This window comes from Dermacentor albipictus, chromosome 5, assembly GCF_038994185.2.
Source record: "Dermacentor albipictus isolate Rhodes 1998 colony chromosome 5, USDA_Dalb.pri_finalv2, whole genome shotgun sequence".
Taxonomy (NCBI): Eukaryota; Metazoa; Arthropoda; class Arachnida; order Ixodida; family Ixodidae; genus Dermacentor; species Dermacentor albipictus.
In genome coordinates, this window is record NC_091825.1 from 167,241,519 (window position 1) to 167,261,061 (window position 19,543).

Sequence of the window (19,543 nt, forward strand, 5' to 3'; positions counted from 1 at the left end):
TTGTTTTTTTTTTACATTGCCTGTGGCAGATAGCACAATTCTAACCCATGATCCAAATTACTTGTTAAGGTGGCCATTATTTTTGTGAGAAATCAGAATGCTTAACTGAATGATTAACATAATTACACTAATTATATTTTCTATAATTTATTTTACAGCACATATTTTAATCTATGACTTGTAGCTAGCGAGTTCGCAAGGCTTATCTACTTCGAACAAATTCTCACGACTGTATTCATTTTTGGAGCGTCCAACGAAAAGCGTTGGTGTTTTAGTTACTTTTATGCTTCAATGCACCAAACAGAGTTTTTTTAGGAAAGTAACTGGAATGCCAATGCATTTTATCGGACACATTGAAAGTTAATATCTTGAAACTGGTGCAGCCCCAAGTCGTTCCAAGTGAATATGCCTTGAGAACTCACCGACCTTAACTTGTAGATTGAAACATGTGCCATAAAGCAACAAATTAAAAAGTTTATCACTGTAATTATGTTAAGCATCTTAATTTTATGTAGAAGTAATGAACGCTTTCAGTAATTTAGATCAAGGGGATAGACTTGTGCTATCTGCCACAGGCAAAATTTAAAAATTTGGTGCTGCTACAAAAGGAACACCTGATGTGTGTGTGTCTTAAAAGGAAGAGACCTGAACACCGACCAAAATGGTTTAAAATAGCTATTTACGTTTCGGCTCCCCCACAGGAGGCTTGTTCACAATCCCGTGGGGGAGCCGAAACGTAAATAACTATTTTAAACCATTTTGGTCAGTGTCCAGACCTATTTCTTTTAAGTATGCATCATCTCGACCAGACGGGCTTCCGTCATACTCTCAACTTCATATATATATATATATATTAGACACACACACACAACTACGGCTTTTTCAAGCTTGCTGTTGTTTTCAGGTAATGAAACTTTACAATGTCCCAATACGGAAGTGATGTTGAAATGTCTTCTTTTTTTCCATGTTAGGTCACACATCAGTTGCTACAATGACTGAAGTAACAGAATAATGAAAGAAGGCTATACTGACGCATATTTCACTTCATCGAATGCTTTTCTAGCCTTCTTCAGTTCCTCATTCATGGTTAGAAGGTCCTTAACACGTGCATATTTTCGAGGGTCCTTACGCACTAGAAATACTATGTCCTCCACTTGAACACGGCCTGTCCGCCCAATCTCCATTGCTTTGTGTGTCTGAAAGGAGAAGTTTACACAACAATAAAATAATGGTAAAAAAAACCCGCTTAGCTAGACGCACACAATGAAAAGGGCAAACACAACAATGGTGCCGACTTCCAGCTACAGGTTTTATTGTGCTAAAGTGAACGTACGTGCTGTGTGAAGAAAAAAACGTTCTTTAAATGAAAAACTGTCATCAACCGTACGTAGCACAAAGCTACAAAGGAAATCCATGCAGTTTTCTCAGAAACAAAGCTTCGTAGCTGTGGAAAAATTCATCCTGGTTCAGACCAGGATGAACTTCATTTGCAGTTTGCAAGTTCCCTTTGTAGCACATGTTACATAGAAGTGCATGACAATATTTCCTTTCATGAACCTTCCTCCACCTTGCGGGATTCCACAGAACTGTTGTGCCATATATATTCCTCCTAGAAAAATAAGTCCTGCAGATAGAAGCCAGTGCTACTGCTGTGTCTGTTCTTTTTGACTCGGTGCACTGTATATATAGCATGCATCATAGACAGTCTTGTACCTTGATGTGTACCATTCCAAAATGTTAGGCCACAGCAAGGAAGTACAGAGGGAAGTAAGGATATGCAAATGCACCAACAAAGTGCTTGTCAGTGTATGCCCCGATTCCTCGTTATACTTGCTGTTGCACACTCCATAATTTTAGTGCATTGGCTTTGGAGAAAGTACTTAAGTACAGGTCCCTTTCTTTGACACATTCTCTATTGACAAGGACAAACTTTTATTGAAACCAGCAGTTTAGGTGGCTAGGCCTAGGTCTCCCATGTGGGGCGTGGGTTCTCACCCGTGCTCTTGGGAAAAAGGAACGACACCACAGTAGTGCAAACAATCACAAGGGCACTTACTGCACCTTTCATGGACTAATGCCTGCTAGCCGAGTTGCTATCCACAAAACATGCTGATGGGCACGCGGGAAGACCGACTCACCGCAACCGATAGATAGATAAACTTTATTAAAAGAATCAGAAAAACTGCTAATGGTCGGGGCCCCTAGTCCAGGCCTCCACTGGCTCTTGCCATCTTCTCAGCTCTCTGTATCAGCTTGAGCTGGACAGCAGTGCCTCACATTGCTCCCTCGTGGTGCTCGTGTTGGGGTGTTCTACGTTGGGTAGTGCGCACTCCCACGTAATGTGGTATAGGGTTGGTGTGGCCCCACACCACGGGTATTCGTCCCTGTAGGCTGTGGGGTGTATGCGATGTAATATGTGTAGGTTCATGTAAGTGCCTGAGTGGAGCCTACGCCAGGCAGTGGCATCCTCTGTCTTTAGATTTTGATGGGGTCGTGGGTATCGCAAGCGATACCCTCTGTGGTAGTTCACAATGGCTGAATACTCGAGGTCGACAGGGTCCGGGTATTCTGCAGCCGGCGTGATGACGAGCGAATATGTTCGCCCCATGCTGGACACCAATGTGTGGTTGTTCGCGGGTACGATCACACGAATGATTGTATTCGTCCATTCCCGGGTAAGCCTCGCGAGACGGTCTGGCAGAAGCATGGATCAGTGCACATGCAGAACGTCCGCGTGGCTTGCTGACCCCAAGCCAAAGAGGAAGAGCCTTCTCCTTTTTGCGCCCAAATAACCCCGCCGTCAGGTGTCATTAGCAGAGCAACACTCGCACCAACTCTCGTATTACCCTGCAAGCATGCCAATCACCGCAGTAAAGCCACGTGGCGAAGCCAGATTACAGGAGGCGGGAGCTATGCGAGAAAACAACTTAGGGGACGGGTGAGAGTCGCGCATCCCCACAGTAGATGTCGAGGTGCTGCCTCCTTGCCGCCTTGCAGGGCGGCTTGGCATCTCGACGAGAGGGTCACAGTATTAATTGTTGTATATGTTGCCCTTATGCTATTGGAAATTATTTTGGTAAATAATTACACAAAATTTTTACCAAAATATTCTCCAATAGGATAAGGGCAACACTGGGCTTTAGTCAACCAAGGGAACAAATGGGCTTCAGCAAGGGATTCTCTACAATGGATCACATCCATGTCATTAATCAGGATATCGAGAAATCTGCAGAGTACAATAAGCCTCTCTATATGGCTTTCATAGATTACGAAAAAGCATTTGATTCAGTAGAGACACCAGCAGACATAGAGGCATTGCATAATTATGGAGTACAGACCGCTTACATAAATACCTTGGAAAATATCTACAGAGATTCCACAGCCAGCTTAATTCTACACAAGTAGGAAGATACCTATAAAGAAAGGAGTAAGACAAGGAGACACAATCTCTCCAATGCTATTCACTGCATGCTTGGACGAAAAATTCAAGCTATTAAACTGGGAAGGCTTAGGAGTAAGGATCTATGGCTAATACCTCAGCAACCTTCGCTTTGCCTATGACACTGTTCTATTCAGCAACACTGCCAACGAGTTACAACAAATGATTGAGGACCTTAACAGAGAGAGTGTGAGAGTGGGGCTGAAGATTAATATGCAGAAGACAAAGATAATGATGAATATCCGAGCAAGGGAACAAGAATTCATGATCGCCAGTCAGCCTCTAGAGTCGCTGAAGGAGTATGTTTACCTAGGTCAACTAATTACAGGGAACCCTGACCAGAAGAAGGAAATTCATAGAACAAAAATAGGCTGGAATGCATACGGCAGACATTGTGAACTCCTGACTGGAAGCTTACCGCTATCATTGAAAAGGAAGGAATACAACCAGTGCATTTTTACCGGTGCTGAGAAGAAGGACTGTGCAAAGAGCAATGAAATGAAGAATGGTAGGTATAACTTTAAGAGACAGAAAGAGAGTGGTTTGGATCAGAGAGCAAACGGGTATAGACGACATTCTAATTGACATGAAGAGAAAAAATATAATGGCACTGGGCAGGTCATGTAATGAATAGAGTAAATATCCCTTGGACCATTAGGGTGACAGAATGGGTACCAAGAGAAGGGAAGCGCAGTCGAGGACGGCAGAAGACAAGGTGGGGCGATAAAATTAGGAAATTTGCGGGTGCTGGTTGGGGTCGGTTGGCGCGGGTCAGGGGACAGGCATGCAGAAAGGCCTTTGTACTGCAGTGGACATAAAATTGGCTGATGATGATGATTGGTGTTTACATTCCAATAGCAATTGGGGAAAGCGATGCAACCCAAGTCTTACAGATATTGCAATTGTTACTAATGTAGATCCTGTGGCTACGTGTTAATGAGGGGTACGTGTTTGTAACAGGCAAAGGATTATTGCCTGTGCTTTGTTTAGCTTGATTTGAGAGATGGGGAAAGTTTTCCCTTTGAGATAGAATGCTTTCGTAACGTCGTTGCAGCTGGTGAGGTGAGTAAAAAAAAAAAAACACTTCTGAATCCTGGAGGTCCGTTGTAATTCACTGCCCCTAACGGCAGCTCACGCACACATGAACTGCTGGTGCGGCACATTTTAGACTACATATTTACAGGCGAAAAAAGGTGATATTCAATTCCATGTCAATATAAACACGTCATGTACGACTTACCATTTCAATAATGAACTCGATTACAAGGTCTTCCAGGAGGTCCACAGACTCCGTGTACGGATTTTGGTCGTCTCCGAACCCGTACATCATGCACCTCACTGTAATCGCGAGGTTTTAAACAATGTTTTGAGTTTGTCAAAGCATATATATATATACACTTACATTCCTTCGAAAACAGTCTTTTGCGCCTGTCCCCAGCTTGTACTTCGGCCCCTTCTGCGAGGTCATCGTCAAACTGAAGTTTCAATTATACAGCCGTTAGTTTAGCCACTTCGTCCAGCGTGCTTGCTTACAAAACAATAGCACACCAGCAGAAATTTGCAACCTTTGTAAGGTTACGTCAATCTTTACCTGGTCAAAAGCGTCATCACTTGCCGCCATGCTCACACGAGCCCCGTTGAGTAGAACAATGGCAGAATCAACACGAAAAACGTTACAATCGCCCCTCAAACAAAATTTCACTGCCTGCTACAAGCGCTTCCACAGCGCAACTTTAGACAAGTGACCGTGGTTACCGTAAGAACCTGCCGAAAGTACATGGAACCAAAACCATTAACTAAAGAACATAAAGTACAGTGAACATCGTGAACATTGACCCCTGATTGACCTCTTGAGTACCTTGAGCAAGAAAGTCGCTGCTCACGGCCAAAACGGCGCAGTTTCGTACTAAACCTCTCTATGGAAGGCCGGCCATGGAAAGTATTGTAACTCTATGATGGAAACAATGCCATGCGTAAAACAAGATTGTAGTAAAACTTAATGCAAATTATTGTGAGAGGTTTGTAATTTCTATAAAAGCAACAATACTTACTCTTCATTATTTTGCACAAAACAAGTCGCAATGTAAGCGTGTGGCGAAAGGGCTGTGTAGATTTGGAAGCGACAAAACGACACCATCGGCAGAGACGGAAAGAAATCTCCGTTGGTAGGTTGGGCCAGTTGGGCGGTTATGTAGGTGTTCTGTATGGGTCTGTGGTCAAGTGTGCGCCGCACTTGACATGTCAAGCGACGTATGTTTTTGTTTAGGCCAGCCTGCGAGGAGCATCCCGCCGATCGCTCAGGTCTAAAATGTTGGAGCCACGACTCTACATGTTGTGTGGGCATCTTGCCTATTGTTCCTGAGAGCCGCAGACTTCCGAAAACGCCGGGGAAGCGCCGAGGCGGCCTATCGGTCGGCCAGCCGGACCGATTCTAACGGGAGGATATCCTGTCTCTTTGATCGGTCTTGAAGCGAGCGCCGATAAATACCACGATGCCCGGTATAATGAGCGTCGACGAGTTTGTCACCGAAACGCAGGAGGACTACAACTCGCCGACCACGTCGACTTTCGTCGGCAAGATGAACCACTGCCGCCAAAGTGTTAATCTACTCGAAGAGGTGAGGCACATCGCAGCCCTTCGAAGCGTGACCAATCGTCGATAGGCGTGAGAAATATTTAATTGAGCACGCTCACGATTTATTCTATTAGTGCTGCCAAGTGTGTAGTTACTTTGCTCGATAACAAGATCGCAAGCGCGAAGAAAGAGGGGGAAGGGAAACACACCCACCTTTCAGTAACACCACTTCTATATACTTCCTCTTTCTCATATTCCTTTGCTTCTAATGACTCGCGCTGGTGCTTTTTCAGCGCGACGCGTAGGAGATTTCGCTCATAACATTGCTCTAGTGCTGAAATAATATTCGTATCAACCAAATCACTGCGCGCACACTTTTTGAAGCTGCGTCAGTATTAAAAATTTGGCGCTTTCAGCAGCTCGCCGTTCGTTTTTTCTATCATTCAGAACGATTTGCACGATAGCTGCGTTTGTGGACACGTAATGGCTGTAAAAGGGACAATATAAGGGTTTCAAAATAAGGAAATAGGTGCAGGCATATATATAGATTTTACTAAGGCTTTTGACTTGATAAACCACAGAATTTTACTACATAAACTGGCAAACTATGGTGTCCGAGGAAAAGCTCACAATCTTATGAAATCGTATTTGTCGAACAGAACACAATATGTTGACTTTAAAAATTCGTTGTCTTCAATACAAAATATTTATGCAGGAGTCCCCTCAAGGAAGCATATTGGGACCGCTCTTATTTTTAATCTATATAAATGATATTGTGCAATGTGTAACTGATGGAAAGATTGTATCCTACGCCGATGACACTTCGGTGTTCATAACCGGGAGATCAGAAAATGACATTGAAGAGAAAGCAATCAAAACACTGAGTGCATTAATTACGTGGGCAAAATCAAATTGTTTGAAGATTAATTCTAAAAAGACAAAAATAATATTGTACTTCCCAAAGGAAAGATAATTTGTAGGCCGTTGAACGTGTTCTTAAGCTCTGATACTGTTGAAATTGTAGATTCTGTTAAAATTCTTGGCGTTATATTTTCAAAGCATTTGACTTGGAATGATCATGTTGACTATATCTGATCAAAAGTGTCTTCAGCTGTCGGTGTCATGTTGCGGCTGCGTGGTATTCTTCCTGTGAAAGTTAGGCTATTGCTATACAACTCATTAGTTCTTTCTCTTTTGCAATATTGTTGTACCGTTTGGGGCACTACGGGTGTCACAAATTTATCCAAGCTTCACCTTCTTCAAGAAAGAGCTGTAAGATGCATTGCTGGTGTTCCTTATTGTTCCCCCACACATGACTTGTTTTTAAAATATGAAATCCTGCCAATCTATAGTTTATACAATTATAGACTTTTAATGATCTATAAACGCTCTTCACACAGTGATGAACATTATATTAGTTGTCTGGCAAAACTTGAAAAAAAACACGCATATCCTGCAGACTAGACATAAAATTTGGTTAGTGCCGACGCCTAGGGCATATTATACCGAGCAGTCTCTTTCTTATACTGTTCCAGTATTATTAAATAAATTAAACAAAGAATTGTTTGACCCCTTTCAGCATTCAAGTGATGTTATTAAGCGATTTTTTTTAGCAAGATTACGTAATGTTGCACTCAGTTTAAACCTATACCTGTTATTATTTTTTTTCGTTTCCCCATAACCAGTTATTTGTTTTTCTAATACCTATGTTTGTGCTGCAATGCATAGCACTGCTTTTTACAAAGTGTTTTGTTATTTTGTTTCAGTGTTTATTTAGAAAATTTGAAAATTTTATTTGAAAATCTTTGCCTGTGTACTGTACTGCCAAGTTGATAAAGGGGGCAGGACCTCTGTCAAGCTTAAGAGCTTTTAGTCCTGTCTCCTTCTCTGTCCAAGAGAAAAATAAAGACTGAATTGAATTGAATTGAATAAACATCTGCACATCTTTACTATCATCAGCCGCGAAGCTGGTTTCGGCATCGCTTGCCAACGGCATAATCTTCTGTGCAATTGTCACACATAATTAAGAACACTGAAGTAGTAGTAGTAAAAAAAAAAAAAACACGCACCCGAAGTAGCGACATGGTAGGGCATCCGCCTCGTATACGGAAGGTACTGGGCTCGAATCCCGGTGCCGCCGGAAACTCGCCGGTTTTTTCCTAATGGGTAGAGGTGTACCACGACGTCACGCTCGGTTGTTTTATATGGGTTCTCATCTCGAAAGTGAGCCCTGAAGAGATTTGCAGTGCCCCTGGTGCCAACCACAGCTTTGGCGAAATATTCGAGCATCCGCTGCAGCTGTGGGAGGCACACGAGTGCGGCCGCCAGGTAACTACCGGTAAAATAGGTGCAAGCACGCTCCCGGCCTGGTGCATCGCAACTGCGGAAGTTCCAGATGCTTGGAAGTTGGTGACATGGAACCATCGAACTTTTTGTGTGTGTCAGTTTGTGTCTTCGTTTCCAGTCAGTGTTAGCCCCGTTAGGGTGTGCTGCACATAGTACGATAACAATGAACGAACGTGCACCTACTAGCCCAATTCATTGCTCTGTTGAACAAAAACACTGTAATCATTCATTACGTAAAGTAGACATTTGATTTGCATATTGGAATTCCATGGGGAGCATGCTATTGCTTCTGGAGAATAGAGTTGTAGCTTCGTGATAATTTTTTGCAGACACTTGATTTTGATCGGGATGGATTGACGAAAATGAAAAAGGCTGTGAAAGCAGTTTACAACAGTGGAAACAGTAAGTACAGGTCACCTCGTTTCTATGCTTAACTTTGTTTTCCATATAATTTGCCAGTTTTTCTGATAATGCATCAGTTAATGCCTTTGTTCACTTTTCACATGCCAGGTTTTTCTAATAACATAAATTAATAAGGATTTTGTTAGCATATCCCATTTGTTTATTTATGTCATGCATGTGCAGAAACTGTGTAAAGTGCATGTTGAAATTGGGAGTTCTTTACAGATGCAAGAGGAGTAATTTCCCTCGCACTGCATTGTTTGACCATTGATCATAATTCTCAAAAATCATAATGATGAGGAAGGAGCTCCAAGGCTGCAATTTTGTAACTATGTCTTCTCCAGATGCTAATGCCTTTTGGCACTTTTCCCATTTGTGAATGGTCAAGCGATGCTTCGCCCAGGGCAGAGCATCAAACGTAGCAACTCGCGAACACAAAAAGAGCCGAAAGGCATCAGCATAGAAAAAGACATCACTACGAAACCACGGACCAAGTGGGCAGCTTGCAAGTTTTACACTTGGGACAGTCCAACGTGGTAGCAGAGTTGCACTCTTCTTTTTTTGGCGTAAAACACTAAGTGAAGGGTAAACAAAAAATATAAATATGTATTAAGGCAAACCCATTCTCACGCGTGCAACTATCCTTTGCATGCTATCTCATTTACTTTCTACTATGCTTGTAAATGTAGTAGCATCTCTGTTATAACAGTTTTATGTGGAGGCCTCTGACGTACAGGGGGTTGAGAAATGGCTTACTCAGCTATTCAGCTTTTGCAGAAGTTCTGTTCCTTGGGTATTTTTAACAAGTACATTTGAAGCTGAGTAAACATTAACTGTAGGCTTACTTGTGCAACAATGGATAGCAGATGCAAGGGTTTTAAACATGCTTCACTGTATACCACAGTAATAAGTTATTCTTTACTGTCAAATAGCTCATGTCGACAACGAAGTGTACCTTTCCAAGGCTCTCGAAAGGCTGGGTGCCAATGCAGTCACAAAAGATCAAGAGCACGACATTGGTATGTGTACACTTTTTTAATAAGCTAATATTTTTTCTTCTCAACAAACACACCTTTTTTTCATCACTCAGGGCTTATCATCTTTTTAAAAGTGTACATTGAGAAACAAGAAAGTTGTTATATGATGTGCAGCTTTTTGTGATGCACTCACCTTGACCAAAGTGGAAAATACAATTTCCTGTACCTTAAATACTGAAAAATAAGAACTTAAACATCAAAGTGCAGTTACTGCAGTTACTTCCAACAAAAATGGGTGTTTAAACTTTATGTTTATAAAATGGTGCTTCTATTACAGTGTTCAATCATTGTTATCTGCACATTCTTACTATTTGTTTGGTGTAGTTGTATTTTTTTGAACAATGTAGATGAAGCGTTCTACAGTGAATGGAATGGCAGCTGAATGAATTGAGTGCAGCCTTAACATCACATTGTGATTTTTTGTGTAGTCATAGCTACAGTTCTGGCCATCAAGTATGGGCATTGACCACTTCATCGCCACTTCAAAAACACATTTAAGCATGAAGTACTTACAGACAGCGCTAAACTGGCTTTCAACAAGGTATTTTAGACTAGCATTGAATGTTGCCAGTCTCTCAGTCTACTGGAGCCTTGTGCCTTTCCAGACCTCTAATGTTAAAAGCAAGCACTATTGTTTGTCACTGATCATCAAGCAACAGGTTAGGTAAAAGAAAAGAACGAGCAAAAATAAGGATATTCTCCAGAATCGACCAAGCCTGGGGCCTGTGAACTCAGTGCCATGCTTTCGAAGGACCAGCTGCTGCTTACTTGGACATGAACAGTGTCTGAGGAAAGACAGGTGTGCCATGGCTCGTAGCTCTGGCACATTAGCGAAATTTGTTGCAATGGATGCAGCCAGAGTGCTAAGGATGGAGGGTCATGTCTTAAAACAGCTGCAGTATTGCAGCACACATTTTGACGTTACCCTCAAACCAAATAAATACTTGATTGAGCATCATCACTTAACTGTAGATATAGAGGGTGTCCCAGCTAACTTTAGTCAATGTTTAAAAATATGTCCAAACACTATGGGAGGATGCAACCAAATGCACATTGTTGGCCATCGTATGGAGCAAATCGCATTATTCTTTCTATTTTGCTTAATTGCATATTTAGTCGAGGTTAATTAACGAACTTCACAGGTATTAAGTTAGGGCAAAACTTACAATGTGGGGGGATGCTCGAGTCTCATGTATACCTTGATGTTGTTTTCGCCGCATGGCTTTTACATCTCCTGTGCGCCGGCTTGCCCACGTAGCTGGGTGCCACTGGCAGTCAGTGTAGTTGCAGATTTTTATTTATTTATTTATTTATTTGTATTTATTTATTTATACTGCAGCATCAATGAGGCTATTGCAGGAGTTGGATGAACAACAAACATACAAACATTTCCAGTTCAAGAGGGGGGAATTTAGGGCCAGTTGGTCTGACATGTTTAAAGAGGAAAAAAAACCGCGACTTCAGACGTGACATGACGAAGGACCATCTGAACAGTCCACTCTGTCATGTCCCGTCCGAAGTCCTGATTCTTTTCCTCTTTAAAAATACAAACATTTATAAACAGTTGTTTCAGTGGTAGTGAACGGATGTTGCTCGGTAATTAATTACAGCTTCAATTGTTGATGGAAAAAAGCTGTATTTAAAGGAAAATCAGTGCGGGCAAAAAGGTTGAGGTATTTAGAGTGTGGTGACTCCTCGTACATGAGGGCTTGCAAAAGGTCAAATAGTTATCTAGAGAGGAGAGACGAGGAGAATTGATTAACGTGTGAAGAAATTTTAGGCATACAAGTTTGCGACGCTCTGCAAGAGTAGTGAGACCAAGTAGGGGAAAGAGGTAGACGGTGAGAAGTCTTTGCCATATCTCCTACAAACAAAATGCACTGCTTTTTTTTTTCGTTGATTCTAGTTTTTTGATGTCACAGTGTCTGTACGGATTCCATACAATGCAGCCATGTTCAAAGATGGGGCGAATGAGAGTTTTATATGTTAGAAGTTCAGTTTCTTGAGGAGCAAGACGCAGCATACGATGCAAGTAACCTAGTCTTTTAAGGGCCTTGTTACAGGTGACATCAATGCGTTTAGACCATGACAAATCATGTGTTAGTAGGATACCTAAATATTTGAATTCGAACACTCTATTTAAAGTAATGTTATTAAAGGCATATGCAAACAAGGAGAAAGGGTGCGAGTGCTGCGCTGCTAATGCCACCTAACGGCGGGGTCACTTGGACACAAAAGGGAGTAGCCTGTTCCTCTTTGGCCTGGGGTCGGCCAGCTGCGTCGACATATTGCGTTCTCGCCGGTCGTCCGTGGAATTGCCCTGCGAATGGCTTAGGAGCAGGACGATTGTTCGCGTGACTGTACACGAAAAAAATTAGGTGTTAGTGTCTAGCATGGGAGCAAACACATTTGCTTACTATCCGGTCACTGTGAGTTGGACTTCCTCGATTTGTTGGGTGCCCATTGGCATGTTCTACCGGCAACAATTTGGCTGGTTAGATTGGTCTATAAAAGCTGCATTAAATGCCCTTGTGGTTGACTGCACTACTGTGTTGTTGTTCCTATGTCCGAAGGGTACGTTTGAGAGGCCACAAATGAGGAAGTTGTAGAGCGTTCTAGGAAACATCTAATTTGGCTGTTTCGGACTATATTTTTAAAAATTCATGTAGAAACTCCTCCGGGATTTGTTTAAGTATGCATAAGCATTGTACCACTTGCTCATCTCCATGCAGCCCGGTGTCATTATCAATGTTATGAAACTTTATTTGACCTGCATTAAGCTTATCAACCCTTATCAGTTGTTATCAACTATATCAGACTTGATCCAACCCTTATTAACCGTCATCATCATCATAGTCATAACCATCAGCCCGGTTACGCCCACTGCAGGGCAAAGGCCTCTCCCATACTTCTTTAACTTAATGCCCCTCAATCGCCCAAATTAGCGCCATTCGCTTCCCTCCTCCTCCGCTCGGCGCGGCCTCGACGGTGGCGCCGCCGGTGGTGGGCCTGCCGTAGCAGACGATGGCTAACACGCTACGGGAGGAAATCCGCAGAAAAGTTCGTTCGAGCCCTGCGGAGATGTTTTTTCAATCGAGATCTTTCTTCGTCAGTCGGTAACTGGCATTTAGGATTTTTGTGTCGGAATTCGGAAGAAATAGAGAAAATGAGCATTATTCAAGGCGTATTTAAGGCGTAAAGCGCGCGACGTTGAGAGTTTGTGTTGCTGAAACACGACGCAAGCACGCAGTGTACTCAAAACACACGCGTAATTACCGAAGTTTCAGGTGTTGACAGCGTGAAAGTATGTGTACGTGGTTTCGTAGGTTCATTCACATACCTGCAGGACACTTTTGTTCAGTCAGCGCGTGAGAGATTCCGGCTGTTTGCGGTCAGCAATGCCTGGCAACAGGGCCGTTTCTTTCATTGCGGGGTGCTTTGGTAATCGTGACGACATATTTTTAATTTTTTTTACAAGTACTGCTCCAGGAGGGCAGATGTAATGGCTAACGGAGGCCTCTGAAGAGCACGTAACATTACACTAATGCAGGTGTCGCAGGGAGTGTTCGCATACAAAATTGGCTGTCCGCGATTTTATACCCCCTTGGCATGCACAGGCTTCGGCGAGCCCCATCCAGCCCTGGATTTAGCTTTGGTGTTCCCGTTGCTGCTTTGGTGACCTGGAGGCGCCGTCAATAATACGAAATAATGACAAGTTGTTACAACTAGTAAATAAAATTTATTGAAGGAATACAATCGCGCCGAGGCGCCAACTTTTGAAGCAGCGCTAGCGCGCGAGTATTATGAAATGCCAACAAGGAATTTACCGGCCCACGTACGACTCTACGATCAAAGTGCACGTTAAACATCCCCAGGCGAGCTAGATAAAGTTATCCGGAGCCATCCACTACGACCTCCATCCTAGCTTTAGTCGCTTCGGAACGTTAAAAACGTTAATCACCACAAACCAAATCAATACGTGCGGGCGTACATTCGAAGCTAAAAGACTGCATCGTAAGTCATAATGAGCCTTGCAAAAGCGTCGAAAATGTGCTAACTTCTGGTGGAGCTCAAAACACATCCTGAATAAAGTCGCTTTTACGTCACAGGCCAACTGCAGATACGTGCATTTCACCGCAAGACGAAACTACATGAAACAAAGAGAGCACATTCAAAAAAAAAAGTCAAACGTTGCGCTAAAAACCATGCAGAGCATGAACACACACTTTTTCGAAGCGGAAGGCGTGAACTAGGCTCAAAATAAGAGGTTGTGAGTAGCCGTGGCCCGTACTTCACTAAGCCGTGCAATCTTTGCCATTTCCTCAAAGTGAGCCCGCCCGATCCTGTGAATCCACACTTCTTTTTTGCGTTGTGCCTGCCGGACGGCAAAGCAAAAAGCTTTTTGCCCTCGCTGTGCTGTGTCTGTTGCGGCAACCGAAGGCGCAGCAGCATGGCATTGCAATTAAGTTCTCGGCCCTGCACATTCTATTACGCTAACGCACTCCGTCAGTCCGCCTGCCATACTTTCGTCGCCCAGGCCCAACAATGGAGGTCGGCACGCGCTGGAAAAAAAAATATGCAGAAGCGCGGCGCCTGCTTTCACGTGACGCAGATTGGCCAATGGGGGTGCGGAGGAGGCTGGGGCGACAGGAAGCGTGGAGGAGGACGCGCCAGGGTGAGCAGGCTGGCGGAAAGATCTAAGAATGGCGCTACTTTTGAAAAATTGAGAGGCTTTACTTTAACTACCCCAGTCATGTGCTAATTGTGGCCGTGTTGTCCCTGCAAACTTCTTAATCTCATCCACCCACCTAACTTTCTGCTGCCCCCTGCTATGCTTCCCTTTCTTTGAAATCCAGTCCGTAAGCCTTAAAGGGGCACTAAAGGTTAATATTAAGTCAACGTGGACTGTTGAAATACCATCCCAGAAACCTCGAAACGCTTGTTTCGTGCGCAGAAGAAAGAGAAAATGCGTTCTGAAGTGTCCGCGAACCTTCGCGCAGTTCAAATCGCCCGCCCTCCGATTGACGAGTGGTGACATCATGGTCTCATAGTGACGTTGCGCCGTCGGTGAGTAAAACGGCGCCCGCACATGGCACTATACAGCTTTTCTGTGCAAAACGCAAACGCGCGGCCAGAAACAGAGCCAAGACAGAGCCAACAGCAGCGCAAAAGCGGAACTATGGTGGCTAGCGGAAGGGAAAGCGTGGGATGATAAGCTGGTTCTTTATTTTATGACACCAACTTTGACGCTCAATGCAATGGACAACCCTGACAACGACACATTGGCTCGCGATGTTGGGCTTGACTTTAGCGATAACATGACCTGCTGGTGAGGGCTCGTGCTGCCGGCGTCATAGCGTACTACTACGACAGCAACTGTATGTCGCTGTACATATTCGTACATTTGTAGCTTTTCCTTCGTGAAAACCAAATGCCACACTCACCGCCCTGTCTTCAACCTGCAGTTGTTCTTGCACTTCGGAGAATGCAGGCAAGACCGACGGAACAGCGCTATGGGAAAGCATTGCTTTGAAAGGCACTCCACACAGTAAGTCGGTGTTGAACTTGCAATCCTCTGGACGAAAGTGCCGCGAGCACACTATGCGATTTTTCGGCTCTTTGCCAACTTGCTGTGGCAGAGGTATGGCACTTCACCATTTCGAACAGAGAGGTTTACTCGTTGGCACACAGCGATAAGTAACGTTAAATTCACCGCTGCAACTGCCCTTGGCCAAGTTCTGCAGACCGTTAGTGCATCCCACGACATCACATGGACGTAACATTCTCGCTGCTTGTTCCAAATGCAAGTTTCGCGAGCCAGCAGACCCAGCGCAGCACGACGCGATAACGAAACAACTGAAACTTCAAAGCATGTGCGGCGCAGAGTCGAGCGAAAACGAAACCTTTCGATCACCCATACTACTGAAGGGTAACGCCAAAATGTTATTTTTTCTTAGAATCGAATAGAAGTATACAAGTAGCATTTTCTTCCGTCTCATAACCTAATGAAATGATCATTTTAATATGGGTAGTTGAGTATTAGTGACATAAATCATGACAAGGAGTGCTTTCGTCATTGGGCTAGTACCGAAATGTCGCTGGGGGGGTTTCAAATCGTGTCATGCATTTACCTCAATTTCTCAAAGCTCTGTCCGCGATTATATTGACGCCTTAGACTTTCTAGATCATTGCTTTATCACTTTAACTTGACTTCATAGTAACCTTTAGTGTCCATTTAATGACCATCGGTTATCTTCCCTCCTCATTACATGTCCTGCCCATGCCCATTTCTTTTTCTTAATTTCAACTAAGATGTCATTAACTTGTGTTTGTTCCCTCATCCAATCTGCTCTTTTCTTATCCCTTAATGTTACACCTGTCATTCTTCTTTCCATAGCTCGTTGCGTCGTCCTCAATTTAAGTAGAGCCCTTTTCGTAAGCCTCCAGGTTTCTGCCCTGTACGTGAGTACTGGTAAGACACAGCTGTTATACACTTTCCTCTTGAGGGATAATGGCAACCTGCTGTTCATGATCTGACAATGCCTGCCAAAGGCACCCCAGCCCATTCTCATTCTGATTATTTCAGTCTCATGATCCGGATCCGTGGTCAATACCTGCCCTAAGTAGATGTATTCCCTTACCAATTCCAGTGCCTCGCTACCTATTGTAAACTGCTGTTCTCTTCCGAGACTGTTAAACATTATTTAGTTTTCTGCAGATTAATTTTTAGACCCACCCTTCTGCTTTGCCTCTCCAGGTCAGTGAGCATGCATTGCAATTAGTCCCCTGAGTTACTAAGCAAGGCAATATCATCAGCGAATCGCAAGTTACTAAGGTATTCTCCATTAACTCTTATCCCGAATTCTTCCCAATCCAGGTTTCTGAATACCTCCTGTAAACACGCTGTGAATAACATAGGAGAGATCGTATTTCTCTGCCTGACGCCTTTCTTTATTGGGATTTTGTTGCTTTCTTTATGGAGGACTACGGTTGCTGTGGAGCCGCTATATATATCTTTCAGTATTTTTACATAAGACTCGTCTACATCCTGATTCCGTAATGCCTCCATGACTGCTGAGATTTCGACTTATCGATTAACCCTTATCCTCAACCCTTATCGGTTGGTATCAAACTTAACACAATTGATCCCATTCTTATCAGCCCTTACCTGTCCTTATCAACCTTATCAGACGTGATCTAACCCTTGTCAACTGTTTTCTGTCCTTATCAACCTTATCCAACTTGATCGGACTCTTATCAACTGCTTTCAGTGCCTATTAACATTATCATAATTGATCCGACCATTATAAGCCCTTATCGCTCTTTAGCACCTTATCCATCTGCGTCGAACCACTATCAACCATGATGAGGCTCATATAACCCCTTATCACTCCTTATCATCCTTGTTGAGATATTGACTGCTTATCTGTCTGTGTTGCACAACGTGAAGTGCATGAGCCCTCATAGATCAGTGGCACTTTGGTCGGTGAAGGAACGCCCCAACGAAAGGTGCATCCCACAATCACCGAAATGCAATGGGGATGTGGTGAGTTTGGTATGAAATTTTCGTAAAATCTTAATTTTCCTGATGTCTACAATGCATACTCAGTTCTACATGTGGTTCTTGAGATGGCTTTTATTCCGTCACCAAATATTTCAACAAGGACTTCACAGAAACAATGTTTCATACATTATTTTCTATATAGTGATTTGTCTCACGTGATGGACAGATTTCCTCGTTGGGTAGGCATAGAAATGCTTATGCATTTAAAGAAAACATGTGACATGCCTGCATGCTACAATTGCAGTGCTCTCAAACATGCACAATTAGTATGAACGAACAGTGCATTTAACCTGGTGTGCTGCCAGTTAAAAAATGGCACAACAGCGATTTGGTGGTGTGATTTACATCGTTGATGTGCTTCTCCCGCGGCACTCCACGACAATGGTAAGCAGACCAGGCTAAGTGCGCTGTTCATTCATGTGCAGCATGCTTGAGAGCACTGAAATTGTGGTGCACGTGCAGGTGTGTTACATCTTTTCTTTTTTTCATATTTTGATGGCTTTCTTTAAGACACAGAAAAAACTGATTACAGGAGAAGTAGAAAAAAGCTTCTGAATTTAAAATTTTTTCTGGAGTACTCTACAACTTTCTCTTTCAAAGTTTTGTCCTAAAGTTAATACTCGCAAATTTGGTAAACAATATTGACTAATTATGGAATTAATAGATTACCAGAAATAGTGTGATTTGCTCCATTGCATAAAATGGTGCAATATGCATTTGGTCACATCCTCTTAGTGTGCTTCGGCATATTTTTATACCTTCGCTAATGTTAGCTGGAACACCCTGTATATCACGAGATGTCCCACTATGTTTAGTTCAAGCTATGGGCAGGTATCTTGCTTTTGCTCGAACCTGTGTCACAGGCAGTGTAATGATGCAGCCTTGGTTGTTATTTTTTTTTTAGGTGCTGCATTTCTCAAGTTCTCAGTGGTGACGAAAGAGCTTTCAGCCCTTATGAAAACACTGGTAAGTTTTTTATATGCATGTTACTACGATAGACCAGCGACTGTGGCGTGGTACTTAGAATGAAGGGATTGTGTGGTCTCTGATTTTACCTGCTTTGTGCAATATGCATCACAGACACTAGACCTATGCAATATCTAAATTGGCTTTGCAGTGGTCTTTATTACCATCGCACTATTTTGTGGGGTTTACTGTGGCTGGATTCCATTTATGTTTCTGGCTGTTCAAGTACACAATATCAAGAAATGAGACTGAAGACCATGAGTTTAATTATTTACATGCACAGCTGCAAATATATTTTTGAAAATGTTCAGTGTGTGTGCCACTGGTACAATATGTCGTTAGTAGGCTATAATGAAAGCAAGTTCAATGTTGTCTGTTTGTTGCAGATGCAAAGTTTACACAATATTATTATGTTTCCCCTGGACAACTTGTTGAAAGGCGACTTAAAGGGCGTTAAAGGTGTAAGTACTTATAGAGATGGCTTTCATCATAAAAGACTGCTTGTGCTAGATGTGTTTGACATGATACGGCTAAGGTTTCCTGGATGGTTCTGCCTAAGCGAGCTACTTCACATTTTATTGTGTGTATATGTAATTTTTTGTTTATCAAATATCCAGGACCTCAAGAGGCCATTTGACAAGGCATCTCGAGATTACGAAGCCAAGTCGTAAGTTCATAGTAAAGTCACTGATCTTATGCAGCATGAATTTTAGGCAGTAGAGCACTTCAGAAGCCTTACATTTTCCAAACTCTCACACTCAGAATTATTTTGGGTTTCACTTTGATTATCTCTGATAATGTTTTAAAAGCAATCTGCCGCATTTGCAAAGAGTCGGATGATGATGTGAAAGAGTCATGGCAGAGATGGCGTGGCATCATGTAACTGTCTTCTCGCGTGCTTTAGTATTGGAGGTTGCGTAATCTCGAGTTTCGAAGACTCGTTGGAGCGAGAGGCAGACGAAGCATTCGCTCCCCCGCTGCCAGCGCTTTTCCTGATAGTGTCGTCTCAGTGGGGGTTCTGAGCAGTGAGGGTGGAGTGCACGTGAAAGCGTGGCTGGCTTCGCTTAATTCGTACCCCGATGTGAAGATATCGTCGACATACGTGGCATGAAGGAATATCGTTCATCGTCGACTCCGAAATTTATCAAAATGAATTGTTTTCTCATTCAAGTTTGCTTTTCTTTTCGATTGCCTGACAATCAGGAAAATTCTGT

The 19,543-nt window shown here is 43.1% G+C and overlaps 2 protein-coding genes across 7 annotated transcripts in view; one reads left to right on the forward strand and one right to left on the reverse strand.

The window, feature by feature from the left end:
- Positions 1-872: 872 nt before the first annotated feature.
- LOC135904030 (transcription initiation factor TFIID subunit 13-like) lies at positions 873-5,345 on the reverse strand. Its single transcript, XM_065434598.2, has 4 exons — positions 5,031-5,345; positions 4,842-4,914; positions 4,680-4,777; positions 873-1,196 (listed from the first exon to the last, which is right to left on the reverse strand). Exons 1-4 carry the CDS (start codon positions 5,058-5,060, stop codon positions 1,023-1,025), a joined length of 375 nt encoding a protein of 124 aa, XP_065290670.1. The 5' UTR covers positions 5,061-5,345; the 3' UTR covers positions 873-1,022.
- A 197-nt stretch (positions 5,346-5,542) lies between these two features.
- Positions 5,543-19,543, forward strand: part of Asap (ArfGAP domain of ASAP) — a 181,701-nt gene continuing 167,700 nt past the window's right edge. For 2 of the 6 annotated variants that reach the window (XM_070539293.1, XM_070539291.1), the window contains exons 1-6: positions 5,545-6,057; positions 8,690-8,762; positions 9,695-9,781; positions 18,268-18,329; positions 18,716-18,790; positions 18,947-18,996. In XM_070539293.1, coding sequence (XP_070395394.1) covers positions 5,932-6,057; positions 8,690-8,762; positions 9,695-9,781; positions 18,268-18,329; positions 18,716-18,790; positions 18,947-18,996 — 473 coding nt within the window. In that variant the 5' untranslated portion in view covers positions 5,545-5,931. Of the gene's footprint in view, positions 6,058-8,689; positions 8,763-9,694; positions 9,782-15,264; positions 15,348-18,267; positions 18,330-18,715; positions 18,791-18,946; positions 18,997-19,543 lie in introns of those variants that run through there. The other 4 variants (XM_070539292.1, XM_070539289.1, XM_070539295.1 and 1 more) reach the window with 4 other exon arrangements.